Source organism: Typha latifolia, chromosome 11 (assembly GCF_019914945.1).
Source record: "Typha latifolia isolate L0001 chromosome 11, TyphaL0001v2, whole genome shotgun sequence".
In the NCBI taxonomy this organism is placed as follows: domain Eukaryota; kingdom Viridiplantae; phylum Streptophyta; class Magnoliopsida; order Poales; family Typhaceae; genus Typha; species Typha latifolia.
The window spans coordinates 9474220-9493910 of NC_133096.1; the positions used below are offsets into that span (position 1 = coordinate 9474220).

The following is a 19691-nucleotide window of genomic DNA, read 5'->3' on the forward strand; positions in this document are numbered from 1 at the left end:
AAATTATACCAGTTGGACATCAAATCAGCATAAAAAAATTTTAAAAGGTGCCACTTGCGGTCTTTGCTTGTTATTGTAGTTATGGTGATGAGGTAGGGATTGACAAAAGATTTATCAGATCGTTCTTATTATCTTGTTCTTTCAATTGATTTGAAGTCAAAAGTTCTCAAAGAGAGAGAGAGAGAGAGAGAAGTTCCCATACCTTTAATTTTGACAAGGAAAATGCTGTAACTTTCAAACATTACACATATACCTATATGACATATCTATAACAAACTATTTTGCTTAATTAACAACCACGAACTCTTAATATATTGCACTTTATCTCTATTAATTAATATCCACCATCCTTAACCCTGTCACATAAGACATACTGTTCATCAACATAGTCGTTAGCATCTACCAAAATCAATTGTTCCTAGCCATACAAAAGGTGATGTAACGCACCAAGAAAATCAGTAGTTTAACAAGTCTACATTAATTTCAACGAGAACTTACAACGTTCATCAATTTAATCGTACAGGACTTATTCAGTTTTCAGCTTCTTTGTCCACGTTATAGCAGTGCACATCGACAAACCAAGCTCTAAAGAATAGCTAATCAAATAGATCCAATAACATAAACACCAATTATACAAGAATGATAGCCCAGAAGCTACATAATTTACTGAAGTCGTGGACGAGCCAAATGTAGAAATTTCCACCATTTCGCCTTAGAGGTTAATACTCCCATTTCTTCAACTCCATACCATCAGGAGGGGTACTGTCCACCTTCTTTGAGCCCACCTCCTTCCAGTTTGTTGACAGTACCGTACCATTTGATTCCACCTATATAAGAGTGAATATAAGTGTCACATGTGATATATATAACCATTACATCTATTTTCTCTGCAGAGATCACTCAAAAGAGCACGCAGAATTTAAACCCTCGTTTTGTGTTGCTGAGACATGCAGCTAAGGAGAACTTGCCACCGAGATCATTGTTAGTGGAATAAGCAACACAGGGATCTTCAGAAGTAACGAAGAAAATTGATTCGAATTAATTCTTATCATAGATGTAACGAAGACAAGAGCTGGCTTACAAAAGATTTCATCATTGCTCGTCTCATGTCCTCATCAGCGTCCTTGTATATGTCCCGGAAGAGTTTGTTCAATGCTGCATCACCGTCAAGCTTCTCGTCTTTCTCCTGAGATAAAAGTCAAACAACAAACTATCTTACCATGCCAGCAGTTTAAGATTTCAAAAGCATTTAGGCTACATAGGTGTGAGAAAAGGGGTGTCACGGTGGGCAGTTTAAATTTTGTGGATGTATGTGGGTGCTTTTGGTATTTTTCCGATTTTGACTGTAAATTTTATTTCTATTACTATGATTTTTACTCTCGTATCTTCTTTTCTTCTGGTGAGGTGATGAGGTAGTCTTTTGCATTTAGAAATTACTACCTCCTTCTTGACTTGGGCTTCAAGCTTGTCCCAATCTACATTGCCTTTTGAAGATGGGTAAGTGGCCCTCTGGGGTTTTACAACTGCAAAACAGAATGAATTAATATTGTGAAGAAAAGAGTTCCAAGCATGGCATATACAAACATTGAGATTCACAGGGAAGATAGGAGGAAGAATGCTCCATCAATAAATGCACTGTCTAGTAGGTACTCAAATGCAAACTGAAAGAAATTCCTAAAGGATGAAGGAAAAGACTTGGCATCAAATTGAAAAATGACAATTTTCAGCAGCGCACAAGGAGGTTGTACTATTCGATGTTACATCAGTTCTACCAAAGTTACCCTTTCGTGGCCCTATTTTTAAATGGAAGAATCCTGATTTTAGACTTTATTGGTAGAGACACTAATCTAGACCAAGCCATTCAAATGACTAGCAATTACTGGAACCTGCTCTCCAACGTGACCACTATTTCTTCCTTAAAGGAACTTCTTTCCCTTAGTGATAAGCTTCTTTTCTACCTATCCAGCTGAACCCACAAATGTAGTTATTACTATGGATATCTCAACATTTAAATGAAAATACAACTTCAATAATATGCGAGACATTCCTTTCAAGTTTCAATCAGAGTTCCTTTTTCTGTCCTAAGACAACATCACCACCATACAAGCTCATTTACATCATTGTAGATTTTACCTTACAAAAATGATATCTCAACATGAATCCTTTTCTTAATCTCTTCAATTTATTTTGCACTTGGGCACAAATGAGTTTGAGGGACTACCTGATGATACATTTACTCTTTGTGGTAGGGGTTTCATGTTACTATATTCCAAGGATGTCCATGCAACTGCTTCTGCTTTTGAAAGACGGACTTCTATCTTGGAAGATAAGACTTGATACTTGCATGTTTCTGGTATAATCTGATTTTCAAGCAAAGAACAAGTATATGAAACAACTAGCGGTGATGTATCATATACGAGAAAGCCATTATAAAACACGACCAAATTAAGTCCCACCCAGTGGTGCTTGATTTTTATCAGTGTGGAAAGAAAAGGAAAGAGGAAACATGTGAGGTTTTGGCATGTGGCTTTCTTTTCCTTGTGAAAGAGGAACATTCATTCCTAGAGAGGAAAGGACTAGAAAAAAATAGACTTTGTAAAAGGATAACAGGATTATGGTTTAGAACAGCAGAATAGGTATGTTCTTGACCTCACTCGTTCAGATGCATTCTTAGAAGCAGACCTTTTAAAGCAGCACAATAAAGCAAAGGAAGAAGAATGAATCATTTGAACTTATCATAAGGCAAATCCCCGACATAAATCTTGGTAGTATTTCTGACACCAAAAGGTGAAACATAGGTAAAGGCCATACCTTTCCAAAGAGACGTGGCTGAAAATGGTAGCCTTCTTCACCAGGAATATCAATGGAGAGACTCAACTGAAGAAAAAGAAAAAAGAAAGAAAAAGACAGAAATGGATTTATCAACACTATGCACAGGTCAATACAAATTGATGGAGAAAATATATACGACAAATGGGAGAAAATGGAGATAATGGAGACCTACTATTTGTTCACCAAATTCAACATTCACATATTCAGCTGGGATTCCCTTTGCAAATATGGTCAATACCACCTCTGTAGGGGTATTATAATAGTCATGCCTGCATTACAAGACCAACCTCTTTATCACTTGTTATTAACTGTTTTAAAAGCCTATATAACAAGGAGAAATTCAATTTAATTTGTACATCCCAAATATGCAAATGCAAGCTGCATTGAGCTGGCATTTAGTAATATAAGTAACACATATCAAATGAAATGAAAGATATATCATTCCTCCATAAGAAAATTGGCGGGAAAGAGTAGGAAATAAAAAGAATATGTAACAGTGAGGAATCAAATCCTATCAATTATATATTGCTGCATAGAAATTGTAAAAGATGATGACATTTCTAGTGTTGATGATACATTTGGATAACCCAATCAACTGCATCAAAATAAGCACATTGAGATATAAATTAAAACAAATGCAATCAGATCAAGGGTTCTAGAGAAACAAAACTTAATGAACTTTACGCTAAATTCACATCTAATGCAGCAGTTGCTCAACAATGATGCATATACAAGAGGTGGAACCAAGTTTCTGTATCCATTAAATCTGTTTGCAGTTCATGTATGAAGAAAGAAGGGAACCTCTTTACCATGATTCTTTTTCAGTGTCCTCAATCTAGAGGTTAGACATCCAACGAGATATTCCAAGAAAAAGATTTGCATTGCGAACAATGTGAGGAGAATAGCATGGGCATTTGAGGTGCCTTTACATATAATTTCCAACATGCTATTTGGATAAGGAAAGCAACAATCATTTGTACGATTATGTTCGACAAGTCGACAAGTCAGATCTACCAACAGGCGCAGGTGGCATAGAAAACAGGAAAATTTATACTTGGAAGTGATTTGGGCACATTAGCACTAGTATAAAATTAATCTACTAAAGAGATTGTGTCTAAATGGGCCTTGGGCATTGGAAGTGGGATGTGGGATGTGATTCACACTTCTAATTGTCAACCATGATGGATCACCATAAAAAAGTACACTAGGTGGCCTGCGAATTTCTGTGAAACTACTCATACAAGAATGAAGATAACTCAGTTATTTGAGGTAATACAGTACCTATATTTTGCTTTGGGTGGCGCTTCTACCTTGGGATGATACAGTGAATCATGTTCAGACCCAGAGCGCTCTGACTTTTGAGCAATATCAACAACTGAAGTTCCATCTGATGGAGCATCTGTCTTCCTCTCCACCACATCGTCGTCCTCCTCTATATAAATATATATATATATAAAAACTAGTTTCATGAATATGATACTTTATATAGTTTATCAGTAAGGACATCAGAAAAGAGAGATGCCATGCTAATGAAGACAAAAGACCAAAAAATGATGCAAAACATTTTATCTTTAAAGGAGATGTTATCAACTACAAGGTTGTCAAGATGCCTAGAAAGCTCTAGGTTTGCAATCTTTAAAAGACTAGGGGCTCCTGAGATTAATAATACCTTTGCAGTTTTTTCTCAAAATTCACGTATGTAGCTTGTAATTATCCAAAAGATTATTAAGATTCTATGGAGCTAATAAAACATAAATGTTTTGATAGAAAAACTAGGAAATATGGGTTACAACCACGGATTCTTAGTACAAGCTCATTCAACACACATGAATTTCTAGACATACAATTTAAGGAGTCCAAAGATAAGCTTGACAAGCAAAAAAATCCAGAGCAATTTATATGCCCACCTCTTCTCCTTGTTTCAGTAGATTGTGCTCCCATAGGAAGTAATAAGAATGTAGCAAATGCAAAGTACTAAGTAAGCTTAGACAGTCCCAGAAGAAACAGTGAAAAATATAGTTGAGTGAACCTATCTTATATCCTCAACAATGATTTCTGGGCGTGGAGTTTACCTTAATAGGGATGCAAGCAGGCCTTATTATATCTTTTCCTGCCAGGTCCAGCAACTCATTCACAATTTCAAAGATCAGCAATGAAAGATTTTTTCTGAAATATCTATGCAAGAGCAAATTAAAATTTCTGATTTTCTTTTTTTCATTTCCAGTTGAATGTGGGGCATGAAGAGAGTCCCAACTGCACATATATCCGCTTAGATCCCAAGAATCCATTGATAAATTTATTTTGTGTATGACTAATGCACTCTCTCCTGAACCCAGATTCACCGGATTTCTGTAAACTCTGAACTTGTGTTTGTGCTACTACTGCTGCTGCATAATTGTCTTATTCTGCCTACCTAAAAACTTTGGCAGCCACAAATATAGCAAATGGCATACTAAAATTTTCCCTGCATTAAATAGTACATGCATATAGTGAACAACTGAACATCCTGGTATAGCCAGTGTCTTCATAAATAGACTCTGAATTAAGTGTTCAGAAGTCATTAATATTTTAAACAACAAATATACACACACGCACTCACAAACCATTCTGTCAAAGAACGAGCCCATAAGGTTAGCAAGTAGTTGCATTCTTCTCATGAACTGAATTTATTGCACAAATACACAACCCATGCTGTGTAACAAGTAATTTTGGTGTAGCTTGATAAATGTACGAGAAATACAAAGAAAGGCCAAATTTGAAACAAGAAAAAGTGAATCTTCCAATGAGCCTGTGTTTAACTCCTTCATAACATAGGCCTGTTACATATAGCCTCTAGAATACTTACGCAGTCCTTTTAACTAATAGGCACATTGTGGGGACTAAAATTTAAGGGATAAGCCAGCTAGGTAGTTATGATGAATGATGAATGATGATGAAATTTTAAGGTCTTTCAGGTACAACATTATTCAAACTCAGAAGCTGGCGTAAGTTTGTCAAAAAGGAGAATATACTTTGTACATGCACTAGGATGAACAAAAATGTTAATCATGCTACAAAATGTACAAGCTAAGAGGCAAATACCAGCAAGGTGCTCGTCGCATTCTTTCATCAACTGAAGAAACCTTTTTTCACCAGGTGACAAAGAATAACCTACTTCAAGAGCAGTCTTTGCAGTTTGATACTCTTCAAGCTTGATACAAGCAATGCTGTTGGTGAAGATAGTCATCAGATACTTGAAAAGGAAAATAGATGTAACTTTTTTAACAACATAACAGGAAACAGATTACATAAAATGGGAAGATGAACCACAAAGGAAATTGCAGACAAGGATTAATTGAATGGAACACGATATAAATGCAAAATTGTATTTATATTGATATATTCGATTATTAGACGCTAAAAAGGATGACCCATAACTCTAGCACAATTATTTTTCCTGGAACCATAGGAACTCTGCCACAGAAAAGCTAATATAAATTACAGTTGCATACAGATAGGTGGCAGATTATTACCCAAAACAAGTTTACACAAAAAAGAGGCATTTCTTGTAAATACTACTAAGAGCAGTGCACTAACCCTTTCCGCAAATAGGCTTTCAACATTGAAGAATCCAGCTCAATTGCTTTATTTGCATCAGCCACAGCCTCTACATAACAAGGTAAATACTATCAGCTAATGCTTTCACAAGATTTTAAAAGAAAACAGAGTCGAAGAGCTTCTGATCTTCCTCAAAACATCTGATAAGTAATACGTAGCATAGTATCAAGAATCATCAAACTTGCAAACAAAAAAAAAACAAAAAATTCTGGCAAGCAATTCCAACACTTATAACAATAACAAACGAACTAACTGATGAAAACAACAAGAACCGACAGGAACCAATTCTATTCGATTACCAGTAAGACTCCCGAGCTTGATGTTAGCCTGCGCGCGATCGGCGTAGAGATCGGCATTCTCGGGTTCCATCTCAATCGCCTGCGTATAGAGATCGACCGCAAGCTCGAAGTCGTCGTCGACGAAGGCTTCTTTCGCCTTCTTCTCCAGATCTGAAGCCATGGCGATGAGGGGGCTAACTAGCGGGGAAGACCAAGGAAGACCAGGGAGAGAAATGAATTGGAAATGGAAGCGGGAGGGAAGGAGACTTTCATAAGTCGTCGAGATTCTAGAGTCTTCCCCAATGTTAACTCCCTCGGTGAGTGAGTTGCGGTTATATTTACTGTTTTACCCTTCGTCTGGTAAAAAGGATATCGGATCCGACCCGGATCCGCTTGTGTTGGATCTGGATCCGGAACTGCTTCGGTGTCAAACCAGTCAGACAAAATAACTTTCAAAATCATAGTGGAGGAATAAGGTAATATAAAATTTGGACCTAATTCGAATTAAAATGACACTTGGTTCTTTTAAGGTTTCTTACATTACACCCCTCCAAAGTTTATATATCGTTAAATACATAACCAAAAGAAATATATACAAACAAGAGTAAAATTATTTTTATAATTTTTTATAGCTAATTTGGTAAATTTTATCAGTTGGTCATGTTTGAAATGCATTCGTAGGGATATTCATATAAAAATAAGTGTTTGGAATATATATAAAATCCCCTTCTTTTTCTTACATTGCCGAAGGTTAATTTTGTCAATAAAAAAAAATATAAGCTTTATTTGTTCTAATACTAATAAAGTTAGGTTCTTTGCTTATTAATTCAGGGGCATACTATTCCATCCTGGCAAATGGGGGTGAAGAGATTTCCTAACAAGCCAGCTTTTATACTTTTTTGGGATTCTTTATAAAATTGATTATATATGTGTTCATTTTTTTATCGGCTGCGGCTCATGGTTCATATATTCAACTTATTAATCGAGGATGATTGATGCTAACTTTATAAGATGATGAAAGATTATAATTGGGTTATATATGTTTATTATTGTAGATTGCTATTAATCCCAAGTGGTTGATTATTAAACAATATACTATATTTACATCTTTGATGTTTATATAAGTTAGACAAATTATTAGCCCTCCTCAATACAATACATAGGTTAGACAAATGATACAATCTATCCAAAAATAAGCCACGCCCAAACTTTAACTATGCACACATCATCACTTATGTCATAAGGTAATAGGACCCAATCTAAGCGTCATCTTATAAGGTTAGATGCTAACTTTATCCATGGCAGAATAATGTATCCTAGCAAAAGGCTGAGATAAAATTAGCAATCATATATTGATAATTATGAGCCTAAAAATAAAGAGTTCATATTCAATACATTTATTTCATAAGATAAAATTAAAGTAAATAATCTCATAAGAGCAATTCAATAAGGTGTATGCCTCCCATCCTTGCCAATTAATTGACATGAAAAGCTATCATACAAACCAAGCTTATGCTTGAAGGGTACTTTTCAATTCCCCTTGTTAATTAATTATTTGATTAACTACAAACAAGTAGATTGAAATATCCTAGAATTGAGAGAGGAATTGGATTTGCTTGAGGAGAGGAGTGAGAACTTCCATTAACTTCTGGCATGGATGGTTATGGACTCCTTCATACGTAGTTACTACTATGCTCATGTCCTTTGATAGCCGTTGCACTTGTTTCTTCACATTGCATGTGTGATGCGTGCATCGATAGTAACTTCTTCATCCATGTCATGATATGAAAACATAAAATCAAATTAAAGTCACCAATGAGTATAATATTGCGAAGTTAAAAAAAAGAATATTAAAAGTTGCACAAGTAGAGATAGAGAAGGAACGTATAAGCCATGAGTAAAGCACTATTATAGCTTGATAATGCCTTTAATCATACCATTTACTTTTATTATCATTAGCACTGTTGGAGTCTTCTGTTTAATTTAATATTAGCGCAAACCAAGAAAAATAATATTCTCTTCTCGGGTGGGCTAAAGAAAAAATTGCAAGCTTTAGTTAATGCTTACCTGGGATAAATGCTATTCTTCACGACCTTCTGGCCGTATTTTCTCCATCGATAACCATCATCAAGGATGTCATTTGCACTCCTCGTCTGGAATTCAAATCTCGGTCGGTTAACTTTTGTAGTCTTTCCTCTTCTCTGCTCCTTACTACTATTATCATCACCACCACTATTACTTTCACCATTTTCCTCTCCTTCGCTTGCCGTAGAGGAGCTCGAAAATATCTTGAATATAGTTGAATCCCCACTTTGATCTCCTGCATGCCCTAGAGGAGAGACATCAAAAGAGAAAAAGGGATCCATAATACTAGTACGAGATCGAGTTAAGTTAGAGATGAGGGCGAGATTTATAAATTTTCTTGTAGGTTAGATGTGCTAATTGGAAGATGAGAAGAGGTTGAGAAGTGGCAACTAAGTTTGGCTAATAATAATAGTTTGGGTACTCTATAAGATACCCTAGAACAGTTTTATTATGACTTGAATGCAATTTAGGGTACATTTGGGGTACTTAAAAGTGAATATTTCACACATGAAAGAAGCTGAAGGTATCTCAACTACCTTGTATCAGTTCAACTGCCCTGCCTGTCCCCACTCAATCACTAATTAAACATTTTTTTGTACACAACTTAATTATTATTATTTTTGGGGGTAGATTTATAACGATCCAAGAGTAGTATATATGTTGCTATTTATTCTGATAGTGGACAGGATTTAATTAACCACCAAAATAGTTGTCATGGAGTGACGAGATCGAGCAATGTCGTTGTTGTAGTGCTTGTTCGTAAATGTAAGTGACCATAATTAATGATCAGGTGTTATAAAATTATTTAGAGGAATAAGTCAATTTAATTTAACATAACGTCTATTTTGATAAACCTTAATTAATTCTCTACGAGCCAATGGGCCGTCCATTAGTATTTTAAAAAGAAGTTTACTACTTTCCAATTAAGCCTGGCCCAATCCAAATGCATGAGATAAGGAGAATAAAAGGTTTTGGATTTTTTTTTGTATCTATACTCTTATAAAATCCCTCTTATTTGGTAAAATTAATATTGAATAGATACTTCTTAAACCCAATTAATGTAGAGGGCTATATTTGTAACCAATATTGCTCTTTTTTTTTTTTAGCAAATAAAAGAGTCTATTTATAAATAATGTAAAGAGAAGGTGTTATTTGTAATTTTCTATTAATTCTAAACTGGTATCAAAATTGTAGCATGCCTAAAAAAAGGCCAACCAAACAAACTAATTACTCTCTCTCTCTCTCTTCCCTACCACCATCCACTTCCAAGCTCACTTCCCATGTCCTCCGTGAACAGAAACTCCTCGTCACCCATCATCTCCATGTCTCTCAGCATCAACATCTCGCCGTCCACGTCATCGTCTTCGTTCTCCATGAAAGTCGTCGTCGGCGACAGCCCGGGTGCCGACAACGACGACGGAGGGCTCGACGGTGTAGCTTTCTTCTCTCCATCTCCGGCGGAGTTCGAAGAACTCGGAGGGGGGAGCTTTTGCCGCGTACTCCCGGCAAGTGAGTTCCGGTGAGTCGGAACCGGGTGGTTGTGCTCCGCCGTGTAAGTGACCACCAGCATATCCGGGTCGGTTCGGCTACGTTCCACTTGCTTCCGAGCCATGCATCCTTTAGAACTACTGCATCTATAATATCCCCTGCTTGATTCCAATAATCCCAATATTGATTAAAATCTCTAAAAGAAACCTAAAAAAGAAAACTCAGAATAAAAAAATCTGGGTCATTTCTGCAGAAAAATATTCAAATTTTTTCTGCAAATAACCCACAAAAATATATTATAATAATTAATTACCTTGGATAAGGAGAGCCTTTGATTGGTTTTTGCCCATATTTACGCCAAGCCCACATATCAGAAGAGAGTGTATCAGCTGGAATATGGGACACCACTTTCTTTTGCTGGCTCTTCCTGCTGTAATATAGTTAATTTGCTTCATATATAGATCACTAATTATCTACTATAAATAAATCAATTAGTTAATTAGTCAACTGGGGTTAATTACGTACCTTCTTTTAGAACGAGGAGTAGTTTGAGTTAGAGTACTCTGGTGAGGCTTCTCCACCTGTACTTGTTGTGCTACTTCTTGATTGGAATGGTCGAGAAAGAATGGCTTGCAGCAAAGCTCCTCCAACTCGTACAAATCGGATACGACTTGGGGATTGAAGTAAGAGAAATCTTTTTCTTCGTACATGGATTCCTCTTTCACAGCTGGTGGAGCTGGCGACGCAGAGGAACAACTCCTCACGACTGCGAAGAGATCCCAGTTGTTGTTGACCTCCATGAACTATTTCCTCCAGAGCAGCAGCGCTGACTTTTTTTTCTTTTCTCCTCCTCCTCTTGTTGTCTGTGTGAGTTTGTGAGATAGAAGGGATTGGTTTACGACAAACTTATATAAAGAGAGGGGTGGGATATGGCTAATGGTTGGTGGTGGTCACAAGCAACAGTTGGGGGAGAGGGGGGAGGATTGGGATCGAAACGCGCCGTGATCGGCCACTTGACTTTGGGAAAAAGTCAAAGGCGTGGGAGAAATGAAATCTCGGTCCCGTCTCTCTCGATCAACTTGGAGAGATCGCACTCGTCGCCATTTGAGAGGGGAGGGAGGGTGGGCCACCACTACGCAGTTCGTCTGCCAATAGGAGGATGGGAAAGTGGCGGACGTGGACGACTTTTCTATCCTACGGACTACGGTGCGTGGAAAGCGAGGGCGAATGGTAGGTATCTCTTCCACGTGTGAAAGAAAGGATGAGGGGAGTTGCTAATTACTCAGACACCCCTAATCAAAGATCAAGAAATCTTTCTTGCATTTGACACCCTGTAATTCATAAAATCGGAGTTTCAAATCCTGCTGTTTCTCAGGGAGAAATCACTAATAAATAATTATAAAGTCTTATAATTTGGAAACTTGGAGTTAGACTTTATTTTTCAGAAGAAAAAGCCGTATAACATATTAAATATATAAGTTTAAATAATACAGAATCTTAACTGGAAAAAAAATAGCATTCCAGTTAATATGACCCTTTACTTGTATGTGGCTTTGCTCATAATCTATTTGTCAAAAATTAAAATGTTTTATATATAATAAAATTTTAATATAAATAAAATTCAATTTGAGCAATTTCAGGAAGTGAGCTTTTTTTTATTTCTTTTTCTCATTTTTATTGGAAGGACTTCATCGCAAATTTTACATAAAAGCTAAGGTGTTGTTTGCAAATTTCCCTCAAATAACGCAGGTTACTGCAGAGTTGAATGACGGTGATGAGTGGGAGTTGAACTTGGCACCGCGTTCTTGGACTCGGTTGTTTGACTAATCGCGTTGTGATAAGAGCCGAAAGCACGAGGGACGATGCGACGAGCACCGGAGCTACGCCACGTACGGCAGCCTTGGCGTGTACACGAGCGGTTGGGCCGACGTAGGCGGCTTCCTTTACGGCGATTCCTGAGACGGGCCCACGTGGCCCACCGTCCAATTAAAGTGGATTAGAGTCCCATAAAGATTGTGATCTAAAGATTCCATTTATGGAATGGAATGGATGCCTCCACAGACTACTACCAAATTAGTGGTCCAGGGGTTCACTTCACACCATTATAACACAATCATTACTATCGCACACAATGGAAAATTACACTTTAACCCCTCTCCTGTTTGGCTCGGTCCCATTTTAACTATACAATAAAAATATTTAATTACTCTTTAAAAATACATTTTATTTTAATAATAGTATAAATAATTTGGTTTAGACTATATAAAAATTAAGTGCTTAAGTTTAAAATATAGAGATATTTTCATATTGCACCCTATATTTAATGAAATTATAATTTACACTATATATTTTTCCTATAATGTAACGAATACATGTAGAAAATACTCTGTATTAGATTTGAACTAACACTGTAAAAATATTTTATTATTTTATTTTTAAAATAACTAAATTATTCATAGTATGACTTCATTGAGAGTATTTTTGTAATTCTTTTAGTATAGTTAACTATACCCAAATATTTAATTAAGTTTAACTAGCATATCTAAACATGAGAGTATTTTCTACACATATTTACTAAATTATATGGCTCAATTTGTAAATAATAAAAATATATGATATAAATCATAATTTCATTAAACGACGGATGTTATATATAAATTTCTCTAAAAATATATGAATAAATGTAATACGCTCCGTTTCAAAATATGATTGTTGATTAAATTTGATATATAACATAAAAGTAACTATATTTCAACCGATGGAGTAGTTTATTTATTTTTATTGATATTACACAAATTAATAGGCATAGGTTTATAAATGCATATATAATAAACATGGTCAAAGGCCATAACATGTTGTTCCTAAGTGGCACACACAAACTTTGATGTACAGTAAATTAACTGTAGGTTATAGGCCTATGAATTCAATTTTGAACATGGCACTACAGTTTGCTACACAGTATGTAAGTTGTTACTGCCCAATTGAGATAGAGATAATAATAAAGAACTAGCTTTTAACTCATCTTATTCTTAAGCAGAAAAAGAATAAAATAATAACCATAAAAGAAATGTAGAAAAGGCACCCAACCTTTGGCTTTTCTTATTATTGATACCTTTGTGCTTTCCTTTTATTGTCTTAAAACTATATAAAATAAATTAAACTAGCTATTATGCATAATAATTATAATAACTATCCCATTGGCACTTGTTGGACAGGATTATTGCCCATTCTACTAGACAACTTTATCCTGGAGTAGTTTAAGTTTTTATTTTATTTTAAAAGTATCAATATATTCTTTAAAATAGAAGGGTCAAATGATTAGTAACTAAAAGTGTCATAGTATCTAGAACAATATCCAAATTGGTCCTTAAGCCGGGGATCATGCTGTTCCACTCTCAACCCTAGCTTAGGCTTTGTTCCATTATTTCCCATCAAGATGGTGATGCCAAGCATATCTTTTATCCAATCTATTCATCCATCAAAAGTGCACCACCCAGTCCACCACCAAGTTAAGGCTTCTCATAGTGGGATCCTTCAATCCTTATAGCTTTCTGGGAAAAGGGGAGGAGGGGTAAGGTTCTTCTTCCACTTTATAGGATAAATAGGAGGACTTGGAGGGGATTTGGTCCACCTCATATATCCCTAGATCCTTCCTTTTTCTCAACAAAATAAATAAATAAAATAAAATAAAAAATCTTCTGAGCAAGCCTAATTTTTTTTTAATGTGATCAAACTGGAAGGCCCACAAGCACATGTACTGCCAGTGCCAGGAAATCCAGGGCGTATCAAAAGCCACATTTCATTCAGGCTTTTTGATGAAAGCAAGAGGAGAGGAAAGGAGAGGAAGAAGAGCTGTTGATAAATATATCTATCTTTTTTTTTTGGGGGTATAGTAGATGTAATTATTGGTAGCAGATGGAAAGCTCAAAAGAGAGGGGAAGGGGTCTGCAACTGAGAGCTGATGGAGAATTATGTCAACCCATCAACTATTTATAAAAGCTTAAGATGTTAGGCAATCATAGCTTTTATATGTCACATTCTAATAAATAGTAAATTTTTTGATGAAATAGTATCTTGATATGTTTTAAAAGTTTTAGGATTCTATCTATGAGCACTGAACCCAAAAATACTTATACACTATGAGTTCTCTCTAATCAGATGAGTACTATCTCATTGGATAGGACTCTATTTATGTTGTTTGAGCTCTTTGTAAAATTATATTTTCAATTCTTGAATTACAAGGATGAAGAATAAAGGCCTGCAATTTGAATAGAACTTATAAATAAAATAGTAGTCAAAATGGATGATTAAAATAGTTCATGTTGTGCATGTATTTCTCAATTTAACTTTGAGTGACATCGATTTGATTAGAATGCTTCTCATAAAAAAAAGAAGGTCAACAACAAAAGGAGGAGAAAGTAAAATATATATATATAAAGAATGGATAATTTAATGATGCTTTCTCTCTAAAAAATAATAATAATTACAGGTTAGATTATATTCTTCCTAAACTAAGTTTCTTTTGGATCAAATCCAGTAAAAATAATAATTAAAAAAAATTACATGCATATGATGGTGCTCTGCATGTTGTTCTTCCGGGCATGTCATGATTAATTAAACTTGGTCTTAGTTGCAAAAAATCCAGCAGCTCCAGCCAATAGAATCAAATTATTTATACTTAATAATCCCCACTATAAGTAGTGCAAACTCCAATTCGCTACGTTTGGGTTTCTAAACGGACTCTAACCCTCGAGCCCAATAACCCAATAAGAGTGGGCTCTCGAAAGCCCAAATAGAAGTCGAGATATGAGGGCTCGCCTCCTCCCTCCGCCCATCGCCGATCAAAAAATGGCGGCGAAGCTGAATCGCTTGCTCGTTCTCTACGCTTCGCAGAGTGGGAACGCCATGGACGTCGCCGAGCGGGTCGGGCGAGAGGCCGAGCGCGGCGGGTGCCCCGCCGTGGAAGTCGTTTCCATGGATCACTTCGACGTGGTGAGGCTTCAAAAGTCAAAAGCTTTACTTTTTATAAGAATTCGATCGCCACGAAGTTAAAGTCGGTGTCTTTGATTTGGTTCCTGGTAGAGCGGTTTGACGGATGAGCTTGTTGTGATCTTTGTGGTCTCGACGACGGGGCAGGGGGATCCGCCGGATTCGATGAAGGTTTGTGGTGTTTGATTGGAGTTTTAGGTGAATGATTTGTTTCCAATTACTTGTTATTGTTGTTGTTGTAGCGATTTTGGCGGTTTCTTTTGCAAAGGAATCTTAGTCAAAAGTGGTTGGAAGGACTGCGGTATGCTGTGTTTGGGTTGGGTGACTCTGGATACCAGAAATATAATGTAATGATCTAAAACGACGTCGGTATGGTTTCTTGTTGCAATTGAAATGAAATTAAAAGAGCCATATTTTGTTTTTCTTAACTATTCTTAGATTAAGGGATATTCTTTTTTCCTTTTCTTACAGATTCTGTATGTTTATAGTGTGTTTATGAAAATCGACAGAATCACATATACCGGAATCCAATGCACACACGATTTATTTAATTACTTATACAGCTTAACGTTTAATCTCTATCTTGAAAACATGGCGTCAGATGGTCAAGCACATAGATGCAGATAATGCCCTTCAGAACATTTAGCTTCCAGTGGCCATTTATGTTATAAGCGTGGAATTTAGCCCTATAGGAAGAACAGGTTCAACATGCAGAATGTAGTATGGCATAGAATTCAACTGTTCTTCAAGTTTGTTACGTTTACCTGCAGTTTGCTGCAAAGAAGTTGGATAGAAGGCTTTTAGATCTTGGTGCTGAACCAGTTATTGAAAAAGGTTTGGGTGACGATCAGCACCCTTCAGGGTATGTTTTCTATTTCTTCTCCTTGTTCATTATGTTCAGCAATCAGCCTCTATCTTCTTGTTGATTTTCAAAAAATTTCTTTGAGGCTTTGATAGCATGAATCTAGTTTATTTGTTTTAGTTAGTTTTACTGTCAAAAGATTCTCTATTGCAATATATATATTGGTAAAGAGAGCCAAACTGACTATAAGATAACACTTTCCACAGATATGAAGGTACTCTGGACCCGTGGTTGTTGTCTTTATGGAGGGTGTTGAATCAAATATATCCATCAATTTTGCCAAGCATATCAGATATCTTGCATCCTGATCACAGAACTTTAGAGAGTTCGAAATTCCAGGTCATTTATCATTCTGCTAATGAGGTCCAACAGCAGGTTTCCGACATGTCAGGTGAAAGGAATGCTAATAAACTGTTGTTGATTATAAGTGTTTCTTTATGGATACTAACATTTCATTTGAGAACTTTCTTTCTTACAATAGTCACCTATGTAATAAATAGATCCAGAATATTTTACGAAGGTGATTGAAAGAGCTCATTTAATGTCTCCCGCATTACAATGTCATGACGATGAAAAACCACATTACATATTGACAATGGTATGGGTTATTGCATGTCCTGCCTATAATTTCTAACCAGCTGGTGCTTAATCCAATTTTTATCACTGGTCATCTGAAAAGTCACTTGTAAAATATTATGATAGGTAGCAAACAAACGGTTGACCAAGGAGGGTGATGATAGAGATGTGCGCCATTTTGAACTGGAATCTTCGTCTTCTGTAAGTTCTACTCTATCAGCTCACTGAAATTTACTTCACCTTTTCTTTTTCACTTCCAGAATGCTATATATTGTGACAATCGGGACATCCGGTCATATTTTTATAATTGTTATTTGTGTTTTTGACAAGACCAGGTCATTGATTATAAAATTGGTGATGCTCTTGAGGTTCTCCCAAGTCAGAATCCAATTAGTGTTGATGCATTTATACAACGCTGTAATCTCAATCCAGATTGTTACATCACAGTATGTGGTACCTCTTCCTTTTCAATTTAATCTTCACTGGCCATCCTTATCCTTTTCTATCTAGCATACATGCCTTTGTTGTCTTGCATTGTCTATTTTGCAATAGTGCGGACTTCTTTTTTCTCCTTATATATTCTTCTTATTAGTTTAGATATGGTGGCTTGTTTGCTAACATTGAAGGACTTTCGATTCTCATAAGAACTAGGATAATAAATTCAAGTGATATTTCTTTCTTTTTGAGAGCCGTGAAAGTTGAAATTATATTGAAGTTTAAGAACCTCTTCTGTCTCAGATTCAACCCAGAGATACTGAGAAAGAATCTCTTGATCCACATGTCAATGGTATGGTGCATCCTATCAAACTAAGGAGCTTTGTTGCATTGGCAATGGATATTACGTCAGCATCTCCTCGACGGTATTTTTTTGAGGCAAGATAATTCAAATGTGAACTTTTCCTTTTTACTTGCACAGTCATATCTATTTATTCATCTGAGCATCTGAAATAATTTGGTCTTATCTATTCTTTTGGGGCAAGATAGTTTGGTGCTGTTTTTGATAATATGGCATATAGTTAAAACCCTAAGCATAAAATTCGTCCTAGTAGTGCTTCTACATGTGTTATTTTGATATTCTGCTAGGCATTTTTTGGCGCATGATAGTAGTCAACCATATGATCCATATCTAATTATGCCCTTCAGGTGATGAGCTTTTATGCAGCTGCTGAACACGAGAAAGAAAAGCTTGAATACTTCGCTTCTCCTGAAGGGAGGGATGATTTATATCAGTACAACCAGAAGGAACATAGAACTGTTTTAGAGGTAAATTCTTCTTCATTTCAAGAGGTTTCTTCCATGCCACCTTGTTTACAGTACCATTTGGAATAGGATTTTACCTAGCATGAAAACCTACTATATTTTGTTCTCTCAGTTCATTTTCACAGCTTATCAAAGTCTCATGCCTGACTTGCTCTACCTTGAAGGTACTAGAGGATTTTCCATCTGTGCAAATGCCATTTGAATGGCTGGTACAGCTAGTCCCTCCACTAAAAAGAAGAGCATTTTCTATTTCTTCTTCCCCCTTAGCACATCCAAGTCAAGTACACCTAACTGTTAGCATTGTCTCATGGACTACTCCTTTCAAGAGGAAGCGACAAGGACTCTGTTCCACATGGCTAGCTGGACTTGATCCACATGAAGGTAGATGTATATGTTCATAAGGTGGCGGCAAATTATCTCAGAACAATATGTTTGATTGTCATATTAATCATTACAACAATTTGTCTATAAACAGGAATCCTCATCCCTTCTTGGATTCATCGAGGTTCTCTGCCGCCCCCACCACCAACACTTCCTCTTATTCTCGTTGGACCAGGAACAGGTTGTGCCCCTTTCCGTGCCTTCGTTGAGGAAAGGGCAATACAGAGTATGAGTCAATCAACATCCCCGATACTCTTTTTCTTCGGTTGCAGGAACCGCGAATCTGATTTCCTGTACAAAGAGTTCTGGTTATCTCATGCACAAGATCATGGAATACTCTCAGCGGAGAAAGGTGGGGGCTTCTTTGTTGCTTTCTCTAGAGATCAGCCTAAGAAGATATACGTGCAGCATAAGATCAGGGAGGAGAGCACAAGAATTTGGAGCTTGTTGAATGCAGGAGCTGCAATATACATTGCTGGGTCTTCAACAAAAATGCCAGCGGATGTCACCAAGGCACTGGAAGAAGTTATTTCAAAAGAAAGTGGGATGTCAAAAGAATCAGCTTCAAGATGGCTCAGAGCACAGGAAAGGACTGGTAGATTTAACATTGAGACATGGTCGTGATCGTCGGATGGGTTTTCAAGTTCAAACGTGCAGATTTTTTTTTTCCTTTCAAAAAAGACAAACCGTAATTCAGTATCAGGTTTTATTGGACTGTGGAGTAGCATTATTGTCGAACATCTTCTTCTGTAACTTTTTATTATTTTTTCCAATCATATAGGGGTAATATCATTGGAGGTTTGAGTTAATTGGAACATGAATTTTCTCTTTCTTTTAATTTTTTTGCTGGCAGAAGCCACTGTTATAATCACGATCATTTGTAGCAATGGAATGAAACGGGCATTTTCCGTAGTTTTGCAACCTATTGCTGTGGTTCATCTTCAATGGCCTCTCCAGCTTTCCTCCAAATAAATATACTTGATTAGTTTGTTGACATTATATATTTCTACAGTTTCCCAATCTTAAGATAGATGGATCCAGTGAATTTATTTCTGCACCAATCTGCTTCAAATTATTTGATAACTGGGATCCCACCATCACACGTATCTCAAATCTATCTGACGACAAACTATTTCGTCAGATGAAATAAACAACAGTACACTCCAGAGACATAAAAATAAACAACAGCACACTCCAGAGACATAAAAATAAACAACAGCTGCTACCAAGTTGCAATTGCAACTACGGCCCATTCCTATTTAAATCTGGGATAAGAAGTGCTAAATATTCTCATCAGTGTGATCTTTCCAAATCTAAGGCCCGGTTTTGTTGCTGGATAAGGA

The 19691-nt window shown here is 36.4% G+C and overlaps 4 protein-coding genes across 7 annotated transcripts; 1 reads left to right on the forward strand and 3 right to left on the reverse strand.

Moving 5' to 3' along the window:
* Window positions 1-459: 459 nt before the first annotated feature.
* Window positions 460-7009, reverse strand: LOC140798074 (protein SGT1 homolog). The gene is made up of 10 exons (XM_073151800.1): window positions 6729-7009; window positions 6409-6478; window positions 5914-6038; window positions 4114-4264; window positions 3005-3101; window positions 2812-2877; window positions 2222-2360; window positions 1441-1523; window positions 1082-1186; window positions 460-827 (listed from the first exon to the last, which is right to left on the reverse strand). The coding sequence occupies exons 1-10, from the start codon at window positions 6886-6888 to the stop codon at window positions 720-722; spliced, it is 1104 nt and encodes a 367-aa protein (XP_073007901.1). The 5' UTR covers window positions 6889-7009; the 3' UTR covers window positions 460-719.
* A 1127-nt stretch (window positions 7010-8136) lies between these two features.
* On the reverse strand, window positions 8137-9079 carry LOC140798031 (probable WRKY transcription factor 43). Its single transcript, XM_073151751.1, has 2 exons — window positions 8775-9079; window positions 8137-8473 (listed from the first exon to the last, which is right to left on the reverse strand). Exons 1-2 carry the CDS (start codon window positions 9071-9073, stop codon window positions 8296-8298), a joined length of 477 nt encoding a protein of 158 aa, XP_073007852.1. The 5' UTR covers window positions 9074-9079; the 3' UTR covers window positions 8137-8295.
* An 848-nt stretch (window positions 9080-9927) lies between these two features.
* Window positions 9928-11232, reverse strand: LOC140797838 (WRKY transcription factor 22-like). Of its 2 annotated transcripts, none has more exons than XM_073151516.1 (3): window positions 10806-11232; window positions 10594-10707; window positions 9928-10438 (listed from the first exon to the last, which is right to left on the reverse strand). In XM_073151516.1, the coding sequence occupies exons 1-3, from the start codon at window positions 11078-11080 to the stop codon at window positions 10042-10044; spliced, it is 786 nt and encodes a 261-aa protein (XP_073007617.1). In that variant the 5' UTR covers window positions 11081-11232; the 3' UTR covers window positions 9928-10041. The 2 variants fall into 2 exon arrangements, with proteins under 2 accessions (XP_073007617.1, XP_073007616.1); XM_073151515.1 differs by having other exon boundaries at window positions 10594-10710; window positions 10806-11173.
* Window positions 11233-15087: 3855 nt separating this feature from the next.
* On the forward strand, window positions 15088-19269 carry LOC140798254 (NADPH-dependent diflavin oxidoreductase 1). 3 transcript variants are annotated; one of them, XM_073152052.1, is made up of 12 exons: window positions 15088-15272; window positions 15363-15440; window positions 15512-15616; window positions 16040-16131; window positions 16338-16522; window positions 16632-16729; window positions 16834-16908; window positions 17043-17153; window positions 17446-17580; window positions 17851-17970; window positions 18132-18348; window positions 18443-19269. In XM_073152052.1, exons 1-12 carry the CDS (start codon window positions 15129-15131, stop codon window positions 18970-18972), a joined length of 1890 nt encoding a protein of 629 aa, XP_073008153.1. In that variant the 5' UTR covers window positions 15088-15128; the 3' UTR covers window positions 18973-19269. The 3 variants fall into 3 exon arrangements, with proteins under 3 accessions (XP_073008153.1, XP_073008154.1, XP_073008155.1); XM_073152053.1 differs by lacking the exons at window positions 15088-15272; window positions 15363-15440 and having other exon boundaries at window positions 15507-15638; XM_073152054.1 differs by lacking the exons at window positions 15088-15272; window positions 15363-15440; window positions 15512-15616; ... (3 more) ...; window positions 16834-16908; window positions 17043-17153 and having other exon boundaries at window positions 17446-17567.
* The last annotated feature ends 422 nt before the right edge of the window (window positions 19270-19691 follow it).

Excerpts from the sequence above, each read along its gene's own strand:
- LOC140798074 (XM_073151800.1), bottom strand. The coding sequence starts at position 6,888 with ATGGCTTCAGATCTGGAGAAGAAGGCGAAAGAAGCCTTCGTCGACGAC. Across the intron at positions 6,039-6,408 it reads AAAGCCTATTTGCGGAAAGG|CATTGCTTGTATCAAGCTTG; the intron begins GTTAGTGCACTG and ends CTTCACCAACAG. Across the intron at positions 3,102-4,113 it reads CCACCCAAAGCAAAATATAG|GCATGACTATTATAATACCC; the intron begins GTACTGTATTAC and ends CTTGTAATGCAG.
- LOC140798254 (XM_073152052.1), top strand. The coding sequence starts at position 15,129 with ATGGCGGCGAAGCTGAATCGCTTGCTCGTTCTCTACGCTTCGCAGAGT. Across the intron at positions 17,154-17,445 it reads ATCCAGATTGTTACATCACA|ATTCAACCCAGAGATACTGA; the intron begins GTATGTGGTACC and ends CTTCTGTCTCAG. Across the intron at positions 17,581-17,850 it reads CTCGACGGTATTTTTTTGAG|GTGATGAGCTTTTATGCAGC; the intron begins GCAAGATAATTC and ends TATGCCCTTCAG.
- LOC140797838 (XM_073151515.1), bottom strand. The coding sequence starts at position 11,080 with ATGGAGGTCAACAACAACTGGGATCTCTTCGCAGTCGTGAGGAGTTGT. Across the intron at positions 10,711-10,805 it reads ACTCCTCGTTCTAAAAGAAG|CAGGAAGAGCCAGCAAAAGA; the intron begins GTACGTAATTAA and ends ACTATATTACAG. Across the intron at positions 10,439-10,593 it reads AAAGGCTCTCCTTATCCAAG|GGGATATTATAGATGCAGTA; the intron begins GTAATTAATTAT and ends GGAATCAAGCAG.
- LOC140798031 (XM_073151751.1), bottom strand. The coding sequence starts at position 9,073 with ATGGATCCCTTTTTCTCTTTTGATGTCTCTCCTCTAGGGCATGCAGGA. Across the intron at positions 8,474-8,774 it reads AAGAATAGCATTTATCCCAG|AAGTTACTATCGATGCACGC; the intron begins GTAAGCATTAAC and ends ACATGGATGAAG.